The sequence below is a fragment of the Ustilago hordei genome (genome assembly GCF_900519145.1).
Source record: "Ustilago hordei strain Uho2 genome assembly, contig: UHO2_contig_14, whole genome shotgun sequence".
Lineage (NCBI taxonomy): Eukaryota > Fungi > Basidiomycota > Ustilaginomycetes > Ustilaginales > Ustilaginaceae > Ustilago > Ustilago hordei.
The window spans coordinates 506,922-534,426 of NW_024545255.1; the positions used below are offsets into that span (position 1 = coordinate 506,922).

The 27,505-nt window shown below is 50.1% G+C and overlaps 11 protein-coding genes across 11 annotated transcripts; 4 read left to right on the top strand and 7 right to left on the bottom strand.

Moving 5' to 3' along the window:
- Positions 1-122: 122 nt before the first annotated feature.
- UHO2_05635 (uncharacterized protein) lies at positions 123-3,110 on the bottom strand (the record flags this gene model as incomplete). Its single annotated transcript, XM_041554806.1, has 2 exons — positions 123-1,893; positions 2,218-3,110. The coding sequence occupies 2 exons, from the start codon at positions 3,108-3,110 to the stop codon at positions 123-125; spliced, it is 2,664 nt and encodes an 887-aa protein (XP_041410740.1).
- Positions 3,111-5,140: 2,030 nt separating this feature from the next.
- On the bottom strand, positions 5,141-7,237 carry UHO2_05636 (uncharacterized protein; the record flags this gene model as incomplete). The annotated part of the gene is made up of 1 exon (XM_041554807.1): positions 5,141-7,237. One exon carries the CDS (start codon positions 7,235-7,237, stop codon positions 5,141-5,143), a length of 2,097 nt encoding a protein of 698 aa, XP_041410741.1.
- Positions 7,238-7,509: 272 nt separating this feature from the next.
- UHO2_05637 (uncharacterized protein) lies at positions 7,510-8,937 on the bottom strand (the record flags this gene model as incomplete). The annotated part of the gene is made up of 2 exons (XM_041554808.1): positions 7,510-8,708; positions 8,859-8,937. 2 exons carry the CDS (start codon positions 8,935-8,937, stop codon positions 7,510-7,512), a joined length of 1,278 nt encoding a protein of 425 aa, XP_041410742.1.
- Positions 8,938-10,954: 2,017 nt separating this feature from the next.
- On the bottom strand, positions 10,955-11,308 carry UHO2_05638 (uncharacterized protein; the record flags this gene model as incomplete). Its single annotated transcript, XM_041554809.1, has 1 exon — positions 10,955-11,308. The coding sequence occupies one exon, from the start codon at positions 11,306-11,308 to the stop codon at positions 10,955-10,957; it is 354 nt and encodes a 117-aa protein (XP_041410743.1).
- Positions 11,309-12,301: 993 nt separating this feature from the next.
- On the bottom strand, positions 12,302-12,553 carry UHO2_05639 (uncharacterized protein; the record flags this gene model as incomplete). The annotated part of the gene is made up of 1 exon (XM_041554810.1): positions 12,302-12,553. One exon carries the CDS (start codon positions 12,551-12,553, stop codon positions 12,302-12,304), a length of 252 nt encoding a protein of 83 aa, XP_041410744.1.
- A 491-nt stretch (positions 12,554-13,044) lies between these two features.
- On the top strand, positions 13,045-14,653 carry UHO2_05640 (uncharacterized protein; the record flags this gene model as incomplete). The annotated part of the gene is made up of 2 exons (XM_041554811.1): positions 13,045-14,412; positions 14,504-14,653. 2 exons carry the CDS (start codon positions 13,045-13,047, stop codon positions 14,651-14,653), a joined length of 1,518 nt encoding a protein of 505 aa, XP_041410745.1.
- A 103-nt stretch (positions 14,654-14,756) lies between these two features.
- Positions 14,757-15,294, bottom strand: UHO2_05641 (putative Brh2-interacting protein Dss1; the record flags this gene model as incomplete). The annotated part of the gene is made up of 3 exons (XM_041554812.1): positions 14,757-14,805; positions 14,910-15,078; positions 15,156-15,294. 3 exons carry the CDS (start codon positions 15,292-15,294, stop codon positions 14,757-14,759), a joined length of 357 nt encoding a protein of 118 aa, XP_041410746.1.
- A 1,091-nt stretch (positions 15,295-16,385) lies between these two features.
- Positions 16,386-20,678, top strand: UHO2_05642 (related to SEC31 - component of the COPII coat of ER-golgi vesicles; the record flags this gene model as incomplete). The annotated part of the gene is made up of 1 exon (XM_041554813.1): positions 16,386-20,678. One exon carries the CDS (start codon positions 16,386-16,388, stop codon positions 20,676-20,678), a length of 4,293 nt encoding a protein of 1,430 aa, XP_041410747.1.
- A 463-nt stretch (positions 20,679-21,141) lies between these two features.
- Positions 21,142-21,900, top strand: UHO2_05643 (uncharacterized protein; the record flags this gene model as incomplete). Its single annotated transcript, XM_041554814.1, has 2 exons — positions 21,142-21,528; positions 21,556-21,900. 2 exons carry the CDS (start codon positions 21,142-21,144, stop codon positions 21,898-21,900), a joined length of 732 nt encoding a protein of 243 aa, XP_041410748.1.
- Positions 21,901-22,733: 833 nt separating this feature from the next.
- On the top strand, positions 22,734-23,888 carry UHO2_05644 (uncharacterized protein; the record flags this gene model as incomplete). The annotated part of the gene is made up of 2 exons (XM_041554815.1): positions 22,734-23,216; positions 23,274-23,888. 2 exons carry the CDS (start codon positions 22,734-22,736, stop codon positions 23,886-23,888), a joined length of 1,098 nt encoding a protein of 365 aa, XP_041410749.1.
- A 2,683-nt stretch (positions 23,889-26,571) lies between these two features.
- On the bottom strand, positions 26,572-26,763 carry UHO2_05645 (uncharacterized protein; the record flags this gene model as incomplete). The annotated part of the gene is made up of 1 exon (XM_041554816.1): positions 26,572-26,763. One exon carries the CDS (start codon positions 26,761-26,763, stop codon positions 26,572-26,574), a length of 192 nt encoding a protein of 63 aa, XP_041410750.1.
- Between the last annotated feature and the right edge of the window lie 742 nt (positions 26,764-27,505).

The following is a 27,505-nucleotide window of genomic DNA, read 5'->3' on the forward strand; positions in this document are numbered from 1 at the left end:
CCTCTAGTGTAGATGCATGGTGCGCAGTCGAGCCTGTGGAAGTTTGAGCGTTGCAGGAACTTATCAAACTCCATGTTCCATTCCCGTCCCGACTGTTTAAGGCCATACAGTCCCTTGATGACTCAGTAGGCTTTCCCTTTCGGCACTTTGGCACCTTCTGGTGGTTTCATGTAGATCACATGGTTGAGCGTGGAGTTGAGGTAAGCCATTGTGATGTCAAGCTGATGGACTTCCCAGTTGCGCTCCACTGCCAAAGATAACAGGGCTCTTATTGCGCTGAGCGGTGCCACAGGCGCAAAGGTTTCTTCGAAGTCGATACCCTCCCGCTGTGTGAAGCCCCGTGCGACGAGTCTCGCTTTGTGCCGGACTGGTATGCCATCGGCATCCAATTTGAGCCGAAGGACTATTTTGGAGTCGACAAGTCTAGTGTTTGGTGGAACATCCACAATCTCCCATGTTCCCATTGCCTCAAGTCCGTCCAGCTCCTTGCGTATGGCTTCCTGCCATTGTTGTGCATCATCGCTGGCAAGTGCTTCCTTTAAGGTCGGTGTGAGGTTCAGGGTGGCTGTGTGTGCTTCTCCAATTATCTCTTCAACATCGAGCTCCGACCTGTTGTCATCTATAGGGTCGGCGTGCAGTGCAGTGTGTATTTTGGGAAGTGGGTCCTCCATGTCGAGTACTTCCACCTCCAATTCGGGCTTGTCGCTATCTGTCTCGGGTCTAGTATCTTCTGCTTCGAGGCTCTCGAAGCCGAACTGCAGTGGGCTCTGCACACTGGGGCGATCATGCCAACCTTTGGCTTCATGGAATGTGGCTGAGTTGCTCCACCATATAGATGGGGTGTGGCCGGGGGTAAAGAATTTCCAGCCCTTGTGCTCGTCATCGTAGCCGACCATGATTCCTGGGATTGCTCTTACGCCGTGCTTTCCTGTATGATCCTTCTTGGGGAGGTGGACCCAAGCAAGGCAGCCAAAGACACGCAGCTGCTTGGCCAAGCCATGCGCAGACTTGCGGTGGAAGTCCTCGTATGGAATCCTATTTGCTTCGGTAGAGGGTGTCAAGTTCAGTGTGTGCCCTGCAGCCATGATGGCGTAGGGCCACAGCTCCTTTGGTACCGATCTCTGGACAAGCATTGCACGCATCTTTTCTTGAAGGGATCTGATCATGCGCTCTGCTCTCCCATTCTGGGCACTGACATAAGGTGTGGTTTTCTGCCACTTGAACCCTGCTTCTCGTTTCCATTCTTCTGCTCCAAAGCTGGACCACTCTGTTCCGTTGTCGCTGCAGATGCACTTTAGCATGTGGTCCGTTGCTATCTCTGCTGCCTTGATCCATGCCTTTAGGGCGGGGAATGCTTCGGCCTTGCTGAGGAGTGGTTTCACATATACATAGGATGACGAGTCATCTACAACTACCAGTGCATGGTGGTAGTTGGGATGGCCTTTCAGGTCCATCATCAAGTCAATGTGTACCAGCTCCAGGGGTGCCTGGGCTCGCTCTGTTTTGCTACTTGTCATTCTTGCGCGTGTTTGCTTTGCTTGGCTGCAACAGTTGCAATCCCTTGCGTCATGTCCAAGCTGTGTTTCTTTTCCTAAGTAGTGGGCCTGGATTTGCTTGGTTTTGTTCCTGCCAGGATGACCGAATCGTTCGTGCCATAGCTTGCTCATCATGTGGCTCGCTGGTTTTGCTGGTGTTGTGGTAGCATCAATGCCCTCTAGGGGATCATTGAGCTGTGCTGCTAGGGAGTCACCGTAAACCTCCCATCTCTTCTTGTGCCAGTTGGTCTTGCTCTTGACCATGCTCCCATCATGCTGGAGGATAGTAGCTCCAGACTCTTCAAATATCACACGTGCACCATTTTCAATCAGCACTGGGATGGACAATAGGTTCTTGCTAAGGTTGGGAACGTGAAGTACGTCAGTGAGTGGTATCTTAACGTCTCTTACTCGCAAAGTTGCGTCGCCTATTGCCTGTACTCGCAACCGTTCATGTCCAGCAGTATCTACGGATCCTTGCTTCGGTGTCGGAGCAATGAGCTTACCCTCATCATGTACCATGTGATGTGTAGCTCCAGAGTCGAGAATCCACGTACTGTCTTGTTTGCGGTTGCCAGTGTTGCTTATGAAAAAGGTGCACCCGAGTCCCTATCCCTGCTGAGTAGGAGTTTGCTCCTGACTGTTGGTGCAGTTGATGGCAATGTGCCCAGGTTGCCTACACCTATAGCACTTGGCCGGTTCATTAGGGTTTGCGGGGTCGCGCCTGCCCCTATTGTAGCCCTCTTGGTTAAGAACCTGCCTATGCTTGCCAGCTTGGCCTGTTGAACTTCTATTGCTTGTGGCTCTGGCCGTGGCTCGGATACGACCTGAGAGCTCGGCTTCTTGGTGCTTCTTAGCTAGTGCATGATAGGCATACTCATAGCTGCAACCAGGTTGAGCAGCTTTGAGGGAGTCTACTGTCTGGGTGTAGAGCCAGTCGTCTTTGACGCAGCGGTACAGGGTAGACTTCTTGAGCTTTTCGTCCATGCGGCTACCGAGCCTGGCTGCGTCATTCCAGATTTGATCGAGCTCCTTACCAAGGTTGGCAATGTTGCGCTGGGCTAGCTTGACTTCATGTACCCAGTCGTGAATGGCGGAGAGCTTAACTTCGTCGTTTATTGTGAGAGCGGCTTTGAGCTTCTTGTAGAGTGTAGAGCCGAGCTGCTCCTCCTCACCTTGCTCCCGCACGGTGTAGGTGTTGATACGGCTGGTGGGTCCGTGGTCACAGGAGGACAAGATGAGACCCAGCAAGTGGCTGTCTAGTTCCTCATCATAGTCGGTATGGCCACTGGGAATCTCCTCAGTGAGGATCTGCTTGGCGTTCTTGATTGGGCGGATGCAGTCCATGAACATCGGCTCCCAGATGGCCCAGTTGTTCTCGTTGAGCTTGACGATTTGCGAGATGATGCTGAGCACTGACTTGGGGATCTTCTCTGCTTGGTTGGTGTTGGGTTGGAGGTTTATTAGCGAGAAGGCACGCTCCAAGACTTGGTCTTCGTCCCAGTTGGTGTGAGTTTCCCTGATCATCTGCATGGTGCGTTCGAGTAGTGCTACGCTATCTACTCTTGGTGGCATCCTGGTGGCGAGGTGCTAGAAGCTGCTGAGCTTCAGACTCTTAATCAGTTGAGGAATCTGATTTTTCTGCATGGATGATAATGGTAAGAGACAGAGAGCGAGAGAGCGAGGAGTCTGTATATATACAAAAGAAGAGCGGCGGAGAGCCACATTGACTGCAGAACATAACAAAGCATTTGTCTTGAGTAGGTTGTGACACATGTGGTCCGTGCTAAGATGTTCAGGCCTTTCACTCGGCCGTAAACATTACCCTCGCTGTCTCTAGGCTTTGTGTAGCTTTATCTACTTCAACTCCCTCAACTCATAAAAAACGCAAAAGCTTACATAAGCTGCGCCAAACGAAAAACAAAACTGCGTTTTTGAAAACACGGCTTTTTCGTGCGTTTTCAAAAACGCAAAACGAGTTCACTCCACAACAGTGAAAGGATGTGAGCACTACTTCGATCTCACACCTTCGCCACCTTTACACACTCGGATCCATAGCAAGTTGTCGAAGCCAGTCCCGCGTATCGGCATGCGTCAGGCCTGATCATCGCCATCGGCATCGGCACACCGGCTATCTGATACCCGAGGTGGAGAAGATAGGTGCCACATCATGTTTCATATGCTTATTGTTAGGTTACATCTCTTATCGGCCGTATGATTCATGCTTCATATGCTTACTTTTAGGATACGTATTTTATCGGCTGTATGATTTCATCGCATTTTTGGAAACCCGCTTTTCCTTAAATGGGGGGTTCAACTTTGCTCCAAAAATGCGCTTTTCAAAAAACCCGCATTTTTAAAAATGCAAAAACTTTGATACCCCCTAAGCAAGTAGTTGTTGAAGTTTGAAGAAGTTTCGATCCTGATACTGGCAATCGGGGAGAGTCTAAGTACAATGTCACTACTTCTTTAAGGCAGAAACATATATACTCGATTGACTAGAGGGAAGTGTTGATAGCTTAGTGCTCTCAGTGTGCTATATATACATCTGTGTTGCACTTCCCAGAGGTGGGATTACCCCTAGCTAATGACCTACTGTCATGGGCCTGGATGCTCAAGAAGCAGGAGGGTCACTGGTTCATATGGAAGGAGCACAGGTATCGAAGACCTAGTCGATACCAGTAGAGAGCATGGTCGTAGTGCAGTCTCCATGGAGACCATGGACTCCTATGGATTCACATGCAAAGGAGCACTGAGCCCATATGCGAGGAGGGCTAGGCACAGCCACGAGGAGGACCAAGCTCAAGGAGAGGCACAGCCACGAAGAGGACCAAGCTCAGATGGTTACCACTCAGGGGCTCGAGAGACAAGAGTCATAGGACACCGGCAAGCAGGTCCTGAGGAGGAGGAGCAGTGTCGAAGGAGTCGACACAGCTCAAGAGGCACAGGGGTGCCAAGCAGGAGAGGCCCCTGACCCCTGAACAGTACTCGATGAAGAAGGTACTCTCTGGAGAGAGAGCAGGAGCAGCATCGCTGGCGATGCTGTGAAGAGGTATATAACCATGCTTTCTCATCATCATAGGTCGAGTGGATCCCCATCCACTCTACTCACCATATAACTAGTTATCACTTCAGCATAAGTATACATTAGTTTCAGTCAGCATAGCAGCAATCTATCAAGGTTGCTCCTCATCGTAGTGTGTGTGTTGTATCACCACTACCTGATGTCCGAAGGCGCCCATAGCAGGTTAGCAGTCCGGATCAAGATAGAACCGAAGGCAGTAGTCCACTGCGGTCCGGGGATCACTTCAAGCATCAAGTCAACACACTGGACACTCGTGTTGATGCCACCAACCTTATCACCAACACCATCAACCTCATTATCATCGACATCACCAATCTTATCACCAATACCATCAACCTCATTATCATCGACATCACCAATCTCATCACCAACACCATCAACCTCATCATCATCAACACTCACACCAGACCTTGGTGTCATCATAACATTGATATTGATCGTGCCGAGCTACCCCTGAACGGAGTGTCCACAGAGGTCAGCCGAAACCTACGATAGTATATACAACGAACGCCACCTGCTGTCACTGCACAACTTGATAGTCACCGATACCGAGACAATAGCTGTCGCACAGTTTGATAGTCACCAAGTATCTCGACAGACCGACCTGGGTTTCAGGCGCGAGACCCCTGACACTATGTATCTCCTGTAGCTCTTGGTCTAAGGGCTGGAAGATCTTGACCAGGTCTCTGAGACCTTTTGGTGCTATGGACTCCATCGAGGTCATGGGGGCCACTAGGAGCGAGTCATGGTCTGCTGTCTCCTTGAACACTCGAGGAGGCAGTAGTTGCCTCACATTGTGATCCTGCTCTTCACCAGCTGGTTGCATGTCTGTCCTTCTGGTGAGAGCATCGGGTTCACCACCTTTGTCTCCTGGTCGATACTGCAATATGAAGTCGAAGTCTGCTAGTAGTATTGCCCATCGAGCCTGTTGACCTGTGATGCGTCTCTGTGACTTGAAATACTTGAGGGCTTCATGGTCAGTGAGGATGACCAGTTGGCTTGGTAGTCCAGCTAGCATGTGTCGCCACTGAGTGAGGCAGGCGACCACAGCTAGGAGCTCCTTGTCATGGATCTCATAGTTCTTCTCGGCAGAAGACATCTTCCTAGAGTAGAAAGCCACTGGATGCCATCGTCCTTCATGCTCCTGCTTGAGTACTCCTGCTATAGCAAAGTCACTTGCATCAGTCTCCAACCTTGTTGGAAGGTGGTAGTCGAAGTGCTGAAGCACTCCTGCTGATGTGAATGCCTGGATGAGATTGTGGAAGGCCTGTTGGGCCTCCTCTGGTAGCTCGAACTTCTTGAACCGTTCTATAGGCTTTACCAATGCTGTCAAGGGCTTGGCTATGCGAGCAAAGTGGGCTATGAACCTTCGATAGAAGTTGGCAAAACCCAGGAACCTCTGGATGTCATGGATTGACTCTGGCATTGGCCACTCCTTGACAGTGTGCACCTTTTCTGGGTCCATCTCTATGCCTGTTGGCTTGATGATGTACCCCAGGAACTTGACTGTCTTGGTGTGGAACTCACACTTCGACAGCTTCGCAAAGAGCCTGTTGCTCCTTAAGCGAGTGAGGACCTCGGTGACATGCTTCACATGTACCTCCTCAGTGTCACTGAAGATCAGGAAGTCATCTAAGTATACCACCACATATATCCCAATGATGTCTCGGAAGATGTCATTGATGAATGACTGGAAGTGAGCCAGAGCGTTGGCTAGGCCAAAGGGCATCACTAGGTACTCATAGAGTCCCAACTGAGTGCCAAAAGCTGTCTTCCATTCATCTCCTTTAGCAATCCGGATGAGGTTGTATGCTGCTCTAAGGTCTAGCTTGGTATAGATCCTTGCCTTCCTGAGCAAGAACAGCTGCTCCTCGATGAGGGGCAATGGTGCCCTGTTCTTGACAGTGATCTCGTTGAGACCTCTGTAGTCCACACAGAGTCTGAGACCTCCATCCTTCTTTGGTACGAAGAGCACTGGTGATCGTGCCGGGCTCTTCGATGGTCTTATGAACCCCTTCTCGAGGTTCTCATCCAAGTACCTCCTCAACTCGGACATCTCCTTGGGTCCCTTAAGGTATAGGGGCCCTTGAGGTGGCTTCCCTCCTTCTATCAACTCGAGGTGGAGATCATGCTCGGTATGATGGGGCAGCTTGTCTGCTTCCACCTCATCAAACACATCTTGCAGGTGTTGGTATGGCTTTGGTATGTCTGCAGCTGTCACCACCTTATCTACCTCTACCTCCATCTCGACTCCTTTGTCTGCGCCTGTAGGTACAAAACCAAAGGCCGGGAGTGATGATGGTGGCTCCTCCAACAGCATGAACCCTATGGGTCCATCTTCCAGAGCTGCTCGTAGTATGCGCTCTGCTGAGACAAACTCGTTACCATGAAGGGTTGGTCTCCTCATGGTTAGGTCCCCTGCTCTTGCTGCCTCAGGGGGTCTCCTTGGGGGTCGGTCCTGCTCCTGAGTCTTGAACTCCAGCTGGCCCGTATCCCATTGTATGGTGGGTTTGAGCCTCCGTAGCTCAGTGAACCCCAGGATGAGGTCATAGTCAGCAGTGTCGGCTACTGAAGCTTCGACCACACCCAGATTGTGTGTACCAATAGATACCTGCATGCTCGCAGAACTATTGATGGAGAGTTGGTGCCCGGTGACACCATGGATCGATCTTGTTTTTATGGGTTTTGTGGGTATTTGGTACTTACTAATGAAAGAATCTGAGACTATGGACAAACCAGCACCGGTATCAGCTAGTATCCGAGCAGGATGGTCTTGAACCATTCCAGAGAGCTCCAGTACTGCTTTGCCTCCACTGGTAGAGAAACATACTTGACAATCTTGATATATACAGAGTGATGGCGAGGAGGTTTGTAGAGCAATGCATGCCATCAGTGCATCACCCCACTGACGTTTCCCTCATCGTCATCATCATCATGCTCCTCCTCCTCATGGTCGAGGTCCATGGGTTGCTGGTATGAGCTGAGGTCCATGGCCTTGGGGTCACCCATCTCAGTGCTGCCTGTGTGGCCATCTCCTGAGTCAGTGGCCTCCTCGAAGGGGTCTGCTGTGGTGACCATAACCTTTGGTCCCATGGGTCGAGAGCTAAGAGGGTCTACCCTCCTGCTGGGGCAGTCTCTGGCCCAATGGCCGATACCCTTGCATACATGACAGGTGTTGATACCTAATGGAGCAGGGCTTCCTTGCTTCGAGGGTTGGGTGGGATGGTGAGGAAGGGGTCGGTTTAGGTTTTGTATAGTTGCTTGTGTAGTTGCTTGTGATGGTGATCGAGCTGGATAAGGTTGAGTGGGTTGTCGGATGGGGATTGAACTTTGATTTGGCCGAGACCAAGTTCTTAGTGGAGGTGATGTGGCGTTTGGGAGTGAGTGTCTAGCCGAGGACTGCTGTAGTAGCATCCTCTGTCGATCGATCTCCTCAACCTCTCGGTACCACTCCCATCTCTTCCCAGGTGGATTCCTCTCGAACTTCTCCTGTATGCTGCGAGTGAGACTTCCCCTGAAGAGATCAATTACTAGCTCGTTGTCATCTAGGTTGACCTGTCCCTCCAAGTCTCTGAACCGCTCTACATGACGTGTGGCGGCACCAGGAGCATCACTTGTGAGTCTGAGAGCCAACAGCTTGTTGTATGCCTCCATCCTAGCATTGCGTGGGTTGAACTGTTCTGACAGTCGCTCTGTGAAGTAGTGCCAATCATTGAACAACCTTCCTTCTCTAGCTCTATCAATACGGAGCTTGGAGGTCCACCACTCTCTTGCTGTCCCTTCCAGTTGAGCACCCATGTGGTTGATCATCCTAGTCTGCTCATACACCTGGTTGAACTTAAACCATGCTTCGGCTTCTAGAATGAAGATCTCCATGTCTCGGGGATTGAACTTTGGGAAGGGGGTGGCAATGGGCTTTGACCGGTTAAGCTCTGCCATGATGCTGGTGTCCTCCTCATGGTCCAGGGGGTAAGGGTCCGTCCTAGTCCTGCTGTAGGGGTCCACCTTAGTCTTGACGTATCTTGGCCCAGTAGGTGAAGCATACTTCTCATAGTTGATGTCCTCCTGCTCATCCAGGTTGAATGAGACTGATCATCTTGGTCGTGGAGCCAGAGTAGGAGTATGTGGGTCTCCTATCATAGACTCATCTCCTCCTCCTGCTTGGTCTTCTGAGTGAGAGAGGTCCATTGTCTCCTCCCTGCTCAGTTGAGCTCGTTGTAATCGTTCCTCTCGATGACCCTGTCTGGTAAGCTCTAGCTGTGCTCCCAATAGAGTGAGTAGTCTATCGAGCTTATTGTTGAGGTCTGGGTCCATCATGGTGATTGTGAGGAGCTGCTTGAACGATCCACTCTAATGTCAGGGGTCTCGCGCCTGAAACCCAGGTCGGTCTGTCGAGATACTCAGTGACTATCAAACTGTGCGACAGCTATTGTCTCGGTATCGGTGACTATCAAGTTGTGCAGTGACAGCAGGTGGTGTTCGTTGTATATACTATTGTAGGTTTCGGCTGACCTCTGTGGACACTCCGTTCAGGGGTAGCTCGGCACGATCAATATCAATGTTATGATGCCACCAAGGTCTGGTGTGAGTGTTGATGATGATGAGGTTGATGATGTTGGTGATAAGGTTGGTGAGTGTTGATGATAATGAGGTTGATGGTGTTGGTGATAAGGTTGGTGGCGTCAACACGAGTGTCCAGTGTGTTGACTTGATGCTTGAAGTGATCCCCGGACCGCAGTGGACTACTGCCTTCGGTTCTATCTTGATCCGGACCGCTAACCTGCTATGGGCGCCTTCGGACGTCAGGTAGTGGTGATACAACACACACACTACGATGAGGAGCAACCTTTGATGGATTGCTGCTATGCTGACTGAAACTAATGAGTACTTATGTTTCTAAAGTATTGACTAGTTGTATGGTGAGTATAGAGTGGATGAGGATCCACTCGACCTTTGATGATGAGAAAGCATGGTTATATACCTCTTCACAGCATCGCCAGCGATGCTGCTCCTGCTCTCTCTCCAGAGAGTACCTTCTTCATCGAGTACTGTTCAGGGGCCTCTCCTGCTTGGTACCCCTGTGTCTCTTGAGTGGTGTCGACTCATTCGACACTGCTCCTCTTCCTCAGGACCTGCTTGCCAGTGTCCTATGACTCTTGTCTCTCGAGCCCCTGAGTGGTAACCATCTGAGCTTGGTCCTCTTCGTGGCTGTGCCTGCTCTTTGAGCTTGGTCCTCCTCGTGGCTGTGCCTGCTCTTTGAGCTTGGTCCTCCTCGTGGCTGTGCCTGGCCCTCCTCGCATATGGGCTCAGTGCTCCTTTGCATGTGAATCCATAGGAGTCCATGGTCTCCATGGAGACTGCACTATGACCATGCTCTCTACTGGTATCGACTAGGTCTTCGATACCTGTGCTCCTTCCATATGAACCAGTGACCCTCCTGCTTCTTGAGCATCCAGGCCCATGACACTGCATTAGACCAAAACACCATTGGATTGTGCTTTGGGGATACAAACTTCCATCCTTTATGTTCCTCATCATATCTGATGAAAATGGCAGGTATAGCTGGTTTGTCGAGTTTCTTTCTCTTCATCTTAGGCACATGTACCCAGGCAAGACATCTGAAAGTGCATAGCATATTGAATGGTTTCTTGGGGTCTCTATGATAGAATACATGATATGGAATGTGGCCTTGGACATTTGGTATCAAGTTCTTCATAAAGACCACTGCTTCAACTGCAAACAGCCAGAAAGTCTGGAGTAGATTATGAGACTGCATCATTGCCATCATCATATTCTTGATTGTCCTTATCATCTGTTCTGCCTTTCCATTTTGCTCACTATTGTATGTTGATGTCTTTTGCCATCAAAAACCTGCAACATTTTGCCATGCAATTGCATTTGCATTGATCCATTTTGATCCATTGTTGGACCAAAGAGCCTTGAGTTTATATCCAGTTTGGGTTTCAGCATAGTTGATCCATTCTTTCAGTATTTGTAGTGCATCAGCCTTTGAATGTAGAGGTTTGACATGTGTGAAACTGGATGCATCATCCACTGCCACCAAGATGGAGGTGAATTCTGTCTTAGTGGAAAAGTGTGTCACCAAGTTGACATGTATGAGCCCCAGTGGATCCTTGGCACATTTGCCACTACCTTGTCCCATTCATGCTTTCATTGACTTGCTCACCATGCAATCTTGACATTCATATGGTTTGATCTTGATGTTGTACTTGTTTTCTATCATGTGGCTCTTGTCTCAGCCAGGGTGACCACATTGTTCATGAATGAAATCCTTAGTGAAACTTCATGATTTTGGTGGATCCTTGGTATTAAGTCATTCTGGTAAATCGTTCATTTCGTCATCTATCATTGATATAAGGACTTCTGGCTTTGTTGGGTGGATTTCCCAATGCCTCATATGAGTGTTGGTATATCCTTTTACTTCATGACCATTGGGCCATCTGAGGTGTGCATTCTCTGGATTAAATATCACATGTACACCATCATTTGTAAGAGCTTGCACTGACATTAGATTTACACTTGCTTTTGGAACATAAAGTACATTGTTGAGATATACCTTGTATCCATCAACATTGACAATGACTTGGCCTCTAGCCTTGATTTCAATTCTCATTCCACCAGCAGTTTTCACAAATCCTGTGCATGGAGATGGTGAAATGAGAGTCATATTGTCATTTGTAATGTGGTCTGTCACCCCTGAGTCTATAACCCATGAGTTGGGTTGTTGTTCCAAGGAAGTGCGATATGCTGATGCAATGGTGCACCAGGTTTCCTAGGTGGGTGTCTGATTGTCCTTTGATCTGGCAGCTGAGTTGGTGGCATTGTTAGCTTGGTGTTCACTGTTCAGGTTCTTAGGGCAGAACTGACTGATGTGATTCTCCCCCTGACAGTAATAGCATCTTTGACAGCTGTCAGGACCTGGTTTTCCAATGCTATATGCATCTTGATTTGTGATTTGTCCATTCACAATGAAAGCTTGTGTGGTCTTGCTGTTGGTCCTATGACTTGGTTTCATTGCCATATCATCTTGTCATTTGAAAAGAGCTGCACAAATCACATTGTAGTCCATTCCTTGACTGTTGTCTTGCAGGTTCATGATGCATGTGTTGTAGGCAGTCACAAATCTCGCCTGATCAATAAGAGTTTTGATCTTGAGGACCCTCATCAGGTTAAAACCCATGGCTTTGGCCTTGGCCCAATGCTTGTTTAAGTCAGTGGCAAATTTACAGATGTCTGCATTGAACATGTGAATCCTTCCAGCCTTGTAGAGAAGAGTTGATTTGGTGATGTGCTCCATCTTTGTGAGATCTTTCTTGAGTCAGGCATACAATTCATGTGTTCTCCATGATTCAGTGTTTGCCAGTCATATGAACAGATAGTTCACATTGTCCTGACCAATGAGTTTTGCATTGCTTTGGATGATCATATGGAGTTTTGCATCCAATCTTCTGTCATACTTCTTATCACCTGGTTTGGTGGTGCCATCAAGGTGCTTGAGTGCTGGGGACCACAAGGCCAGTATGTCCTGGAAACGAGGGTTCCAGGCATACCAGTTCTTCATGGTTAGTTTGGGTGTATCCTTTAGTGCATTGTTGAGTTGAGTTACCTCATGGAGGAAACCTTGGCATTTGGAAGGTAGCTTGTATGAGGAGGTCTTGGCTCATTTGCATAGGGTGGACTGAGTGATGATGTTTCGAAGGGTGTTGATATTCATTTTGTTAATGTCATTGAGGTCAAGCAGGGGTTCACTTAGTTTGCTGTCATCACTGTCAGAGTCATCAGAGGAGTTGGAATCAGATTCAGTGAATCTTTGATGTTCTGCAGGTACCAGAATCATTTCGGCCTGATTGTCAGAGGGTTCCTCATGTGAGGGGTCATTGGCAGGGTGCAGATTGTTGGGTTGTGAGGGCATGGTGGTGAGCTCAGTTGGTGGAGCTTCAGACTTTTAATCAGTTGAAGAGTGTCGTCAAGATCAATCGTGCGTGCATCAAAGTCAATGATCACAAGTGTCAATTGCAATAGAGAATCATATCTAAGTACATAGTGAATTGTGTGCTTATATATATGTTGATGCCTTCTGCATACATGTATGGTACTAGTGTTTGATAGAGCAATAGCATGAATGAGAGACTAAAGGGGAGGAAAACACCAGCTGCTGTTGACTGGTATCTTGAGGTTTGGTGGTCGGCCTGGGTGCTGCATCAAGTCTGAGAGAGTGAGGTTGGTGATTGGATGTGGGCTCGGCGAAAGCTGCATATACATGCTTCGGTCACCGAGGTACCACGTGCTTCAACTCAAATTCCTGCACTTTTTGGATGGATCAACAACACGATGACAGCCGCAGCCTCTTGCATCTTGACCGTGCAACACGACTCGAGCATGTAGCGTAATGCTGTTTCGACCATGCCAGACAAGCGCACCGTCGTCCAGCTCTCGATCTTATCCCCTATAGGCTACACCAAGTCGACGTGCGGATACTGCACAGCTCCGGGCTCTGGCAAACGAAGCTCTACCAAGTCAAGCAAATCCTACGCTATCTGGGCTCATCGTCTGTCGCCCTACCACTATCAGACCCTGATCAATCAAGGCTGGAGACGATCGGGTGACTACATCTACAAGCCAGATCTCCTCAGGAGTTGCTGTCCACAGGTCCCTATTCGGCTTGCCGTTCATGACTTGAAGCCCAACAAGGCTCACAAACGTGCTCTCACCAATCTTCTCTTCAGGGTCCGTCAAACAAAGCAAAAGCCAGCAAAGTGGAAGGGTCGATGGAGCATAGGTAGAGATTGGGACGTAGAGCAGCGCTTGGACGAGATCTTGGCTTCGTCTGCTTTATCACCATCTTCTTCTTCTTCTTCTTCTTCTTCAGGAGGCTGGGCGGAGCGTGTAGCCGGCCCCACCACACGCAAACTTCAAGTTGGACTTGCTCTCGCTAGCACCAGCGAAGAAAAGTACCAGCTTTTTCGCAAATATCAGGCCAAGGTTCATGGCGAGTTGGAAGATGATATCAGCAGCGAAAAAGGATTCTGTCGCTTCCTTGTCGACTCAAGCCTTGCTTTGACTTGGCCGTCGACGGGCAAGCCACTAAGCTCGGCTGAAGAAGCTCTCTGGAGGACAAAGCAACTCGACCCTGCACATCTACCGGACGAGATACCTTACGGCAACTATCATCAGGAATATCGATTGGACGGCAAGCTCATTGCTGTTGGTGTGCTCGACATTCTACCCCATTGCGTTAGTAGCGTATATGTGTTGTACGATCCCGAGTACAATGACTGGGAGCTGGGCAAAGTGACTGCTCTACAAGAGGTCGCCCTCACCAAACGTCTTGGGCGACTTGAAAGTACGAGCGATGTCGGCTTCTACTACATGGGCTTCTACATTCATACTTGTCAGAAGATGAAGTACAAGGCAGACTACCGGCCCAGCCAACTCCTCGACTGCAACGATAATGCTTGGCGCAAGATTGACCATGTCTCCTCGAGGCTGGATGCGAAGCAGTCGTTCGGCTGGTCGAATATACAGCAGCACGCCGGGGACAATGGCGACCAGGCTGGAGAGGAGAGCCAAGAGGAGGAAGAACGCCCTCTGCGCGTGCCCACACGGCCGAGAGCTCCACCAGGAATGCTGAATGCCCACACGATCCTCGAGGCTCTGCAGGAAATGCTTGGTGGTGCTGAGGCCTCACGGATCGACGGGGATGTGGATGTACTGCAAGAATGCGTGGTGCTCGAAGCGCAGAATCAAGATGCAGGAATCAAGCCTCTGCTAGTAAGTATAGACACTCTATGTTCTCCAAGCCAAGGCTTGACAGGTATGCTGACGATGAAGGGCCGCTGCCAATGCATCTCTGCTGATGTAGGGATCAAACATATTTCAAGAGTACGTGCAAGGTTTGCAGCAGGGACAGTCGCCCGAGGCAGACCGAGACTGGGAGCTGGTGCAGGCGGTGGAATGTGTCGCCGCATTGTCGAACGCAGAGCTGGTAGCTCAGACGGTCTTGTTTATCTGAATCAAACGACATTGCGGCGATGGTCTGATGCGCGGTTGCTAGCACAACAGGATTTCTGAGAATGAGCGAAAAGGTGTTGAGATTGGGATAATGATAAGATGAACTAGGTCGACATGGCTTGAGGTGCGTTGCTTTGCTTGTCTAGCTCGGCTCTGCGGCACGAAAGCAAGTGGATAATATACAGAAGGCCAAAGCGGAAAAGGGTGAGGATGGGCAAACTGGCAGTGGAAATGAGCCAAGCAAGATGAAAGCTTACCTCAAAGCCTTGCTGAAGTCATCTTCGACGGTGTCGTCATCCCAGGAATCCTGCCAGAGGTGGTCGCCTGTGCTGGCAGAGGAAGCGCCCATGGTGAGGCCAACAGCGGAGCCTAGCGTATTGGCACCAGCTGTCAAGTGTGAAAGATCTGTCTCTGCATCGTTCCAATCTGTTTGCGGATAGAAAGCTGAAGTTAGGGTGTACATAAGGAAAAGTACAAGGTAGACGGAAAGCTAAGCTACTCACCTTGTTCGTCAAACTCTTCAAACTCGTCATCCTCATCGAGAGCGCCGAGAGATGGAAGTGCAGACTTGTTTTCGTCGAGAGGTTTTGAGGACTGCGCCTCTAGCTTGGAGGTCTGTGAGTTGGAGCTGGTGGCCGACATGGCAGGAGAAGCGTGCAGGCGTTGGATAGCTCGAGAGAGACTTGTAAGATCCTTGGCGAATCGGAAGGTCTGAGTGGACGATGTTTTGGGAATAGCAAGGCCAATGGATCGAGGTTGTGAGTGAAGGCCAAAAGTGTAGCTTCAAGGAGCAGCCAAAGTCGAGTGAAATGGCTGAGTTGGCTATCGTGGAGGCGCGCGCGGTCCCGATCACCCAGTGCAAATTGCAAGGCTGTTAGATTTCCACAAGCCAACATCTCACGGAGGATCAAAAAAATGGAACCCAAAGATGGTCCGTGCACGAGAAGCAATCTCGCCTTTTGGCCATCCTTTCCGTTTGTACAACAGTTCAGCTATGGTAAGTGAGGCTTGATAAAGGCTGTCTAACGCTGTTCTCAAGGTTCACTATAGAAACGACTTTTACTATAGAAACGACTTTTACTATAGAAACGAGGTTCATTATAGAAACGAGGTTCATTATAGTCAAGGGGGAAAAGTCAAGGGAGAATTGTAAATCAATTTGACGTGGGTTGAATCGAATGAGCACCGAATTGTATTCGCAAGTTGCAAGTGATGCTTGTCAAATTGTATTCAGGATCGAATGCCATTTCAAATGGGCAAATCAGCCAGCTCATTCTGCTCGTTTTGGCATTTCCAACTTCCAGTAAGGCCACCTGTCATCTCCCTCATCTCCCTCATCTCCCTCACCTCCCTCCTTTCCTCCCTCCCTCCTCTTCCTCAATCCGACTCTTTCCACCATCGCTTTTCTTTGCCCGTCTGGACCCATTCTTAGCCCTCTCACCTCTTTCGTCCATTCCGTTTCTTGCTCCGGCTTCGATCAGTTCAGCTGCAAATCGAATCGCATCGAATCGCATCGCATCGAATCGAATCGAATCGCATCGCATCGCATCGCATCGCATCGCATCGCAACGGTACTGATCTAACATTGCGTTCGAGTCGACCTGGTCCTTCAATCCGGCATCTGTATACACACATCTCTTTTCCGTCCCCATTGCATAAAGCTTGCTTGCTTCGCCAAGTGCAACTTGCAGGGCTGAGCCCGCTCGTTTGCTTTCTTTAGCCCTTTTGCCATTATGAAGGCTTACATCAACCGCACAGCCACCTTTGCATGGTCGCCTGCCACCTACGAGTCCCATTCTCCTCTCATTGCAACTGGTACTATCGCAGGCGCCCTTGACGAATCCTTCAGCAACGAAAGTCTCCTCGAAATCTGGCAGCCTTCCTATGCCGCTTCTCCTCCTCATTCGGCCAACGCCGCCAATCCCTCGTCCGACGCAAAGCCACTAGCTAGCATCTCCACCAGTGCACGATTCAACCGTCTTGCTTGGGGCTATGTTAACTCCTCTCGTCCAAAAGGTCTCCTCGCTGCTGGTCTCGAGAATGGAGAGCTAGGCATCTGGGACGCTCAAATCGTTTTGGATGGCGCATCCGAATCTGAAGCACAGCTCATCAAAAATACAACACACACCGGTCCCGTTCGAGGTCTCGACTTCAACCCTCTCCAGCCCAACTTGCTCTCCAGCGGTGCCGTTGCAGGCGAAATCTTCATCTGGGATATCAACTCGCCTGCCAAGCCTTACTCTCCCGGCGCTCGCTCTCAAAAGCTTGATGAGATCACCTCTCTTGCATGGAACTGTCAAGTTCCTCACGTTCTCGCCACTTCTTCCAGCAGCGGATACACTGTCGTCTGGGATCTCAAAAGCAAGCGTGAAGTCGTTGCTCTTCAGTATGGCGGTGGTGCTGGCACTGCAGGTGGCAGCCTCGCCTTCAACGCCGCTGCTGCCCTTGCTGCCGGTGGCCGACGCGGTATGAGCGCCGTTGCATGGCACCCAGACACTCCAACCCGACTCGTTACAGCCAGCGAGGACGACTCTAGCCCTGTCATCATGCTTTGGGATCTCCGAAACTCGCGCGCTCCCGAAAAGATCATGACCGGTCACGACAAGGGCCTCCTCTCCCTTTCTTGGTGCAAGCAAGACGCCGACCTCCTCCTCTCTTGTGGCAAAGACAACCGTTCCATCTGCTGGAACCCTCAGACTTGCGAGATTGTTGGCGAACTACCCTCCAGCTCCAACTGGTCTTTCGAGGTGCAATGGTCCCCGCGCAACCCTGGCATGCTTGCTACTGCCAGCTTCGACGGCAACATTGGCGTCCACTCGCTTCAAAGCACCAACGCTCCTGAATCTCACGCCCCCCCCGCCCCACCCCAAGTCTCTGATGGCTCCGACTTCTTCAACCAGGTCAGTGCTCCTGAAGCTGCCTCCAAGGGTCTGTCACTTAAACAGCCTCCCAAATGGCTTCGACGCCCCGTCTCGGCCGTCTTTGGTTTTGGTGGTCAGCTTGTCTCCAGCGGTGGCCCTTCCTCCAAGCCCTTCAGCCCTACCGTCCACCTCCGCGATCTTGTCTCCGAGCCTTCCATCGTCGAGAGGGCCGCCAAACTCCAGCAAGCGCTTGACGCTCAGAGCCTCGCCCAATTCTGTGCCGAGCGCAGCCAGGATCCCTCCACTAGACCCGATGACATTGCCAACTGGAAAGCGCTTCAGACTCTCTTCCGCGCCGACTCGCGTGATGAGCTCGTCGCACTTCTCGGCTTCTCCAAAGAGGATGTCGCCCAAAAGGTCTCTCAGTCCATCGCAGCCTTCAAGTCGAACGGTACCACGGTTCCAGAGGAAACCACTCCTGTCACAAAGGCCATCGATGAGCCTGAGCCCGCCGCACCTGCCGTCAGCAAGGAGGCGCCTGTCGCTGCTCCTGACGCGACGACCGCAGTTGAGCCCACCGAGTCCGCAGCAGACAAGCCTGCGGATACCGAGGCTAAGGACGCCAACGAGCCCAGCCTTTTCAGCGACGATGCAGCCGGTGCAAACGCCAATGATGGCTCCGACTTCTTCAGCCAGATCTCAGCCGGCCAGACCCCCGCTGTCCGTTCCGCTTTGCCTGACCATCTCCTTTCCGAGTCTCAAGCTCCCCTGCAGTCCTCAGTCGCTGCCACTGCTGGCTCGCCCGGCCCCTCGTCGGTAGCCAGCGAAAACATTCGCCCCTCGACCTTCAAAATCTACCCGTCCGAGGAGCCTGAGGGCGACAAGCTCATCACTCGCGCCCTGGTACTCGGCGACTTTGACAGTGCCGTCTCGATCTGCATCAACAGCGACCGATTCGCCGATGCCTTCCTTCTCGCCGTCCGTGGTGGTCAGGAGCTCCTCGCCAAGACCCAAAAAGCTTACTTTGAGAAGCTCACCGCTCAGCTTCCCTACCTTCGTCTCTTCCAGAGCATCGTTTCGGACGACCTCACCGACGTTGTGCAGAATGCCGACCTTGGCGAGTGGCAAGAGATCTTTGTCGTCCTCTGCACTTTCGCCAAGCAGGACGAGTTCAGCAACTTGACCGAACAGCTCGGCCAGCGTCTCGAGTTTCAATACACAGTCGCACGCAACTCGGATCCAGCTCAAGCCAAGGAGCACCGCAAGAACGCCGTTCTCTGCTACCTCGCTGCTGGCAAGCTCGAAAAGGTCGCTGGCATGTGGATCGAAGAGATGAAGGAGCAAGAGCTTGCTTTGAGGTCCAACAGCAAGCAAACCGATGCATCGCACGAGGGCACCCTCTACTCGGCACGCGCCGAGGCTCTTCAGACTTTCATGGAGAAGATCACCGTCTTCCAGAGCGCCGTCGGATACGTCGACGTCGACCTTCAGCAGCCAACTCAGGACTCGGTCGTCGCAGAGACCGGTGCCAGATCTTACAAGCTCGCACCGCTCTACGACCGCATTCACGAGTACGTCGAGCTCTTGGCCGATCAGGGTCTCATCACGCCTGCTCTCAGGTTTGCCAACCAGACACCTTCCGACTACCGACCTCAGGGTCCCGTCGAACAGGGTGCCAGTACTGCGCTCAAGCAGCGTCTGCTCAAGGCTGAAAGCGCCCGCCCTAAGGGCCAGCCCGCTGCAGCCCAAGCGGCTGCCCCAGCTGCTGCTGCCGCCGCTTCCACTTTGTCGTACGGTCCGGCCTCGACCTCGACCTCGAACGGATATGCGCCCTACGACCCTTACGGACAGTCGAGCACGTCGTCCGTCCCCGCTGTTCCCTCGGTGCCCTCTGTGCCTGCGGTCTCTGCATACCAAGACCCATATGCTGCTACTGCTCCAGCACCTGCCGCTACCCAGCCTGCCACGCAATCACGATACGCGCCCGCTGTACCTGCTCCAGTCCCTACAGCTATCCAGCCGGAACCCGTGCAGAACAACAGCTACGGAGGATATGGTACTCAAGGCTACCAGTCGGCATATCAGCCTACTCAGCCTATGATCTCGGCTCCACCCACTTATGGCGCTTCATCGTACCAGCAACAGCAGCAGCAGCAGTCACTTGCGCCACCACCGCCGCTGAAGCGTGATGCGTCTGGATGGAACGACGTTCCTGAAGGTCTTGCAGCTCCCAAGCGCACTCCCAGCGCCATGTCCCAGCACAAGTCGACCTCCGCCATCACCTCGCCCTTCCCCAACGCTCCTGCTCAGGCGCCATCTCCCTACGGCGGCGCTCCTGGTGCGCCGCCCACCGGACCGCCTCGAGGAGCAACGCCTTCTCGCGGCATGATCAGCCCTCCTCCTCAGGGTCCTCCTCAGGGTCCTCCTCAAGGTCCTGGCCTTGCGCAGCGTGCTGGACCACCCGGTGTTCGTCCACCTCCCACGGGACCCGCACAGGGTCAGCCACGCCCGGGCCAGCAGCAGAACTCATATGGAGCTCCAGCTCCCGGTCAGCCCCAGCCCGGACCACCTGGTCAGAGTGCTCCTCCTTCGGGTCCATATGCACGACAGCCCTCAGGCCCCGGTGCTCCATATGGCAACGGACTGCAACAGCCTGGCGCGCCACCTGCTCCAGGTGCCGGTGCCCTTCGACCTCCAGGCCAGGCTCAGCCGGGCGTTCCGGGTCTTGCCGGTCCACCGGGTGTTCCCCAGCGTTCGGCGACCCCGGGCGGAGGCGCCGGTGCACCCCCTCGCAGCGCCACGCCAGGCTCTCGCAATGCACCTCAGATGAAGTATCCCCCCGGTGATCGTTCTCACATCCCCGAAAACCAGCGACCCATTCAGCACGCCCTCCAGCGTGAAGTCGCACGTTTAAAGTCAACCGCTCCACCTGCGCAAAAGAGAATGGTCGACGACACAGAGCGCCGCATCAACTTGTTGCTTGACCACCTCAACTGTGGAACCATTGATGCTAAGTCCGTACAGGGTCTCATGCAGATTGTGGCCGCCATCGAGGCAAGAAACAAGCAGGCTGCCCTCAACATTCACCTCCAGCTTGTCACGAGCAGCTCTGGTGATGTCGCTGCCGGTCTTGTCGGTGTCAAGATGCTGATCTCGCGTCTCTGAGTCTGCCATCTCAAGTTGGAATAGACTCTTGCCGCAATGACCACACTGGTTTCCTTTTCAAGTTGTAGATACCTAATTTTCTCTCCGCCATTCACACTGAATCAAGTCAATCACTCTCATGCCCGACGCCTTTTTCTCTTTGCCTGCAGTTGTGGAAATTGGTTTGTCCGAAATGCATGAGGAAACGAGGACCGCAAATGGACTGCCTGCATATAAGATGCACAATGGTTGTCATGGTAACAGCTTAGGAGCCACACATAAGGAAACAACCAGGAGTGCATTGCAGCAAGTGCACAGCCAAGCAATATAGAGCAGCATACCCAGAGTTCATGCCAGAAGTGTATATATACACCAGTGTAGCCAAGTATCCATAAAAGAATAGAAAATAAGATCATCGAAAACAGCAAAACCTCAACTGATTAAGAGTCTGAAGCTCAGCAGCTTCCAGCACCTCACCACCGGGATGCCACCAAGAGTAGATAGCATAGCCCTGCTAGAACGTACCATGCAGATAGTCAGAGATACTCACTCTGATTGGCATGAAGACCAAATCCTTGAATGTGCTTTTGCCATGATGAACTTCCAACCCAATGCCAGTCAAACTGAAAAGATCCCCAAGTCCATACTTAGCATCATCTCACAGATTGTCAAGCTCAACAAGAACAACTGGGCCATCTGGGAACCCATGTTCATGGATTGCATTTGCCCAATCAAAAATGCCAAGCACATCCTCACTGGAGAAATCCCAGTTGGCCACAATGACTATGATGAAGAACTAGACAGCCACCTACTAGGTCTTATTCTGTCCTCATGCAACCATGGACCCAATAGCCACATTGACACTTATGCAGTATGAGAACATGACAAGGAGGAACAGCTAGGTTCCTCACCATACAAGAAGCTCAGAGCTGCCCTCATGATTAATGACAAAGTAAAACTCTCTGCCATTCATGATTGCATCCATGAAATCAAGCTACTCAACTGCAACATCATCGACCTGGGTAAGGAACTTGACAAGATTTGGAACAATGCCACCAGGCTTGGTAGTCATATGGATGAAAAGCTCAAGAAATCAACCCTCTACCACTGTGTCAAGGATGACTGGTTATACACCCAAACTGTAGACTCCCTCAAGGCTGCTCAACCTGGCTGCAATTACAAATATGCATATCATGCATTAGCTAAGAAGTTCCAAGAAGCCGAGCTCTCAGGTTGTATCTGAGCCACAGCCAGAGTTGCAAGCAACAGAAGTTCAACAGGCCAAGCTGGCAAGCATAGGCAGGTTCTTAACCAAGAGGGCTACAATAGGGGTAGGCATGACCCCACAAACCCTAATGAACCAGCCAAGTGCTATAAGTGTAAGCAACCTGGGCACATTGCCATCAATTGCACCAGCAGTCAGGAGCAAACTCCTACTCAGCAGGGATAGGGACTCAGGTGCACCTTTTTCATAAGCAACACTGGCAACTGTAACCAAGACAGTATGTGGATTCTCAACTCTGGAGCTACACATCACATGGTACATGATGAGGATAAGCTCATTGCTTCGACGCTGAAGCAAGGATCCATAGATACTGCCAGGCATGAATGGTTACGAGTGCAGGCAATAGGTGAAGCAACTTGCAAGTAGGAGACATTAAGATACCACTCACTGATGTACTTCACATTCCCAACCTTAGCAAGAACCTATTGTCCATCCCAGTGCTGACTGAAAATGGTGCACATGTAATATTTGAAGAGTCTGGAGCTACTATCCTCCAGCAAGATGGAAGCATGGTCAAGAGTAAGACCAACCAATGCAAGAAAAGATGGGAGATTCATGGTGACTCCCTAGCAGTGCAGTTCAATGACCCACTTGAGGGCATTGACACCAACACATCACCAGCAAAGCACAAAGGCCATACAATCAGTGAACTATGGCACAAACAATTCAGACACCCCAGCAGAAGCAAGACCAAGCAGATCCAAGCACACTACTTGGGCAAAGAAACACAGCTAGAACACAATGTGAAGGACTGCAACTGTTGCAGTCAAGCCAAACAAACATGAGCAAGAATGGGAAGCAGCAAGACAGAGCAAGCTCGAGTGCCACTAGAACTGGTCCATGTTGATTTGATGACTGGCCTACAAGGTCATCCCAACTACCACCATGCCCTGGTAGTTGTGGATGACTCATCATCCTTCATACATGTGAAACCACTTCTGAGTAAGGCTGAAGCATTTCCAGCTTTAAGAACATGGATTAAGGTGGCTGAGATAATGACAGACCACACACTGAAATGCATATGCAGTGATAACAGATCAGAGTGGTCAAGCACAGAAGCAGAAGAATGGAAAAGGCAGGCAGGCTTCATATGGCAGAAAACCACTCCATATGTCAGTGTCCAAAATGGAAGAGTGGAACATATGATCAGATCCCTCCAAGAGAGAATGCATGTGATGCTTGTGCAGAGATCATCACCAAAGGAGCTGTGGCCATATGCAATCATGGCAGTGGGACACACTTTGAATCTGACACCCTCTGCAAATGCAAATAAGGTACCATATGAGGAGTTCTACTGAAAGTCTGCACATGGCTTAGCCAAGCTGCTGCAGGTCTTCAGCTGCCTCACATGGATCCACCTCCTGAAGAAAGATCACACAGGAAAGCATGGTGTGAGAGCCATACCAGGCATCATGATAGGATATGACAATGAACACAAAGGTTGGAGATTTTATACTCCTGGTCACAGCCCATCTATACAATGGAGTAACTTGGCCATGTTCCATGAATCCAAGAGCTGGCATGACCAGCCTAGAACACAGAGCCCCCTACAATTTGGACTTGAGAACCTGGAAGCCAAAGATAAGAAACAGGAACCAGACAACAATGAGCCTGAGCTGGAAGTGGAAGTAATCAACATATGGGACCCACTCCTAGATGAATGCACCACACCACCCATTGACTCCACAGATGATGACAGATTGGAAATCACAGTCAAAGAGATTCTTGGAGAGGCACAAATGGCAATACTTAATCTCACACCAACACTGAAAGAAGCACTTGCTAGCGATGATGCAAGACAATGGCAAGAAGCCATATGCAAGGAACTGGATGGACTTGAAGCAATGGGAACATGGGAGATTGTAGATACACCACCGAATGCAAATCTTGTTGACTCCAAAATTGTTCTCAGACTCAAGCTGGATGCTGATGGAATACCAGTCTGACATAAGGCAAGGCTTGTCACACGAGGCTTCACTCAGTGAGAAGGCATCGACTTCGAAGAGACATTCATGCCAGTAGCACCACTCAGTGCAATAAGAGCCTTACTGTCCTTGGCAGTGGAATGCAACTGGGAAGTCCAGCAGCTCGACATAACAATGGCATACCTAAATTCCACACTCAAGCACATGATATATATGAAACCCCCAGAAGGTGCCAAAGTGCCAGAAGGAAAGGCCTATCGAGTCATCAAGGGTTTGTATGGCCTCAGACAATCAGGAAGGGAATGGAATATAGAGTTTGACAAGTTCCTCCGATGATCGCATTTCCACAGGCTTGATTGCACACCATGCATTTACACCAGAGGGAAGGATGACAATTTTGCAATAGTGATCATCTATGTTGATGACACATTAATCATAACTCCGAAACTTGAAACAGCCAAGCATATCAAGGAGGAGATAGGCAGAAGATGGAAGATGGAGGAGGGCGGTGATGTATCACATTTCCTAGGAATCAAGATCTCCAGGAATATAGAAGCAAGAACTATGAGCCTGGAGCAGACCAGTTATGTCAAACAACTGCTGAATGAACACTTGGACAAATGCTGGAGAGAAAGTCAAGTGTACCACTCCAAGATATCCCAATCCCAGAAATGACAGCTAGCACCATGGAACAAAAGGAGTATCCACAAATCATCAGTAAACTTCTGTGGCTCTCCAATGGAACACATCCTGACATCAGTCAGGCTGTTGGAGTCCTCGCATGGTACATGACCCAACTGTCGAAGGAGCATTATAACACAGCACAGAAAGTTCTCCAATACTTGGACCATACACAAGACATTCATTTGCAATATGGCAGTAACAAATGACAAGATTTCCTGATGGCGCATAGCAATGTGAATTGGCAAGTGATGCCACAGCGCAGAGAAGGAGTTCATCCAGTTCTGCAGTATTCATACATGGAAACCTAGTGGCATGGAAGTCAGCACTGCAGTGCTGCACCACTCTATCAGCAGTAGAAGCCAAATTTGTAGCTGTGACAGAAGCCACATGAGAGGTCTTGTTCTTCAAACACCTCTTCAGGTCCATTGGAATTGATGTTGGTACCCCTACTATTTTCTCAGACAACACCAGTACTATTCAGGTGAGCAAAGACCCTGCACAACATTGGAAACTGAAGCATATCAACACCAAGTACCATTTCATTAGGAATAACGTACAGGATGGTAAGATCAAGATCAAGTATATAAATACTGCAGAAAACTCAGCAGATGTCTTTACCAAACCTGTCAGTAAAGAAGTACTACAGCATGCATGAAAGGGGTTAGGCCTAACCATTGAAAGGAGTACAGCAGCTCAGCAGCCTACTGCTTTGCTGCTGAGGGAGGCAGTTGTGGAAATTGGTTTGTCCGAAATGCATGAGGAAATGAGGACTGCAAATGGACTGCCTGCATATAAGATGCACAATGGTTGTCATGGTAATGGCTTAGGAGCCACACATAAGGAAACAACCAGGAGTGCATTGCAGCAAGTGCACAGCCAAGCAATATAGAGCAGCATACCCAGAGTTCATGCCAGAAGTGTATATATACACCAGTGTAGCCGAGTATCCATAAAAGAATAGAAAATAAGATCATCGAAAACAGCGAAACCTCAACCGTTGCGACTACCAGAGGTAAGCCCATTGCGTTGGTTGATGTGCTGGCTGATCTGCTTCAGAGACTGCTATGTACCTGTACAGTAGTGGTTGGTTTAGAACAAATAGTGAAATCACATGACCTCTGTCCTTCGCTCTAACATATTCGCAAACCTCACTCACCGTTGTCACTCATCATTGTTGAGGAATGCACGGTCAGGGGCGATAAGGCAGATTGTAATCATTAGCATTTGGAGCAACTAAGTACAAAGTGGTATCATGGATTATATATGCTTCTACAGTTGATCTGTGTGTGTGTGAGTAGATGAGGTGACATGTATGACTGTGTACCATTGTTGAATGAGATAGGGGTTGTTGGTGGGTGATGACAAGTGTTGGTGGGAGTTGACATGGTAAGCCTCAGACCCTTGGATTGCTCAGTTTGCAAGGGGGACAGTGAAATCACATGACTGCATAATCATACTCTAACATATGCACAAACCTCACTCAGCATCACCACCTGTCAAGTCATTGTCAAGTGCACTTGAGCAGGTGTTGGGACACTGGTTTGGTGAGGTAGTCCACATCATTGTGTTCTGTTTTAACATATTGCATGGTGATGTCTCCTTCCATGATATGGTTGCAGTTAAGATGATATTTTGTGTCAATATGCTTGAGTCTTGAGCGAAGCACTTGATCCTTTGTGACCTGGATGCATCTGGTGTTATCTGTGATGATCAACAGGACATGGTCCCCAAAGCTGAGGCCACACAGCAAATGCCAATGGAATAGAGCTTCACATGTGGCTGCCAATCCTGCAACATACTCCACTTTGACAGCTGAGTCCAAGACACACTCCTGGTCATGTGAATTCCAGGTTACCACACTACCAAAGACCTTTATGATTGAGCCAGACATACTCCACCTGTCTGTATTCAGATCTGAAGCCCAGTTCAAGTCTGTGTAAGCAACAATGGCCAGTTTGTCTTCATTTCCACTGCTGAGCCTCAGGACTTTGTCCTGTGTCTGGTTAAGGTACTTGATGATTCAGAGGGCAGCTTGCATTGCCTCTTTGGTAGGCTTGGACATGTGACAAGCAAGGGTGTTGACAGTAAATGAGATATCCAGCCTGACAGTGTTCAAGATCCATAAAAGCTTGCCCACAAGTATTGGGTATCTGGCTTTCAGTTCCCCATTGGTCTCCAAGTTGGGAGGTGGCTTTGAAGGGGTATGGGTCATGGAGGTCAATGTTTTCTTGTGCAGCTGGATCCATTCCTTTACAATCTCCTTAATGTATGAACATTGATCCAAGTCAATTACCCTCTTCTCCCAGTCTCATGTGATCTTGATCTTGAGGAACTCTTTTGTGGGTCCATTGTTGGTGATCTTCCACTTGTCAATGATTGCTCTCTTTGGCTGATTGATCTGATCTTGTTGTGGTGAGACAATGAGCATGTCATCCACATATATGGTGATGATCACCTGCAGCTCACCTGTGCTTTTGAGGTACATGCAGGGTACATTGAGCAACAGGAAGAAATCCAGCCTTTGCAGATATGCATCCAGTTCCTTATGTCATTCCCTTCTGGATTGCTTCAGCCCATAGAGATCCTTGATCAACTTGTATACTTTCCCAGCCGGGACTTCTGTGTCATGGGACCGGATGCACAGAAGAACTGGATTTGTATGAGAAGAAACCATGTGCAGGAATCATGGGATCAGGTGATTGGAGAGTTCCAATGGAGTTTGTCAAGATTAGTAGGATTGAGGCTCTACAACAGAATTTGTCAGGATTGGTAGGATCAAGAGCTTATGACAGAGTTTGATGGATCAGTAGAAGCATGACCATACAACAGATCTTGAGGAAACCAGTTAGAGGGTGCAGCTCCCACTGATCTCATGAGGGAACAAGCAAAGGAAGAGCTCACCATTCAGATGAGGTGGGAGAGACCCCTATACAAAGAGGACATCAGTGTAAGAG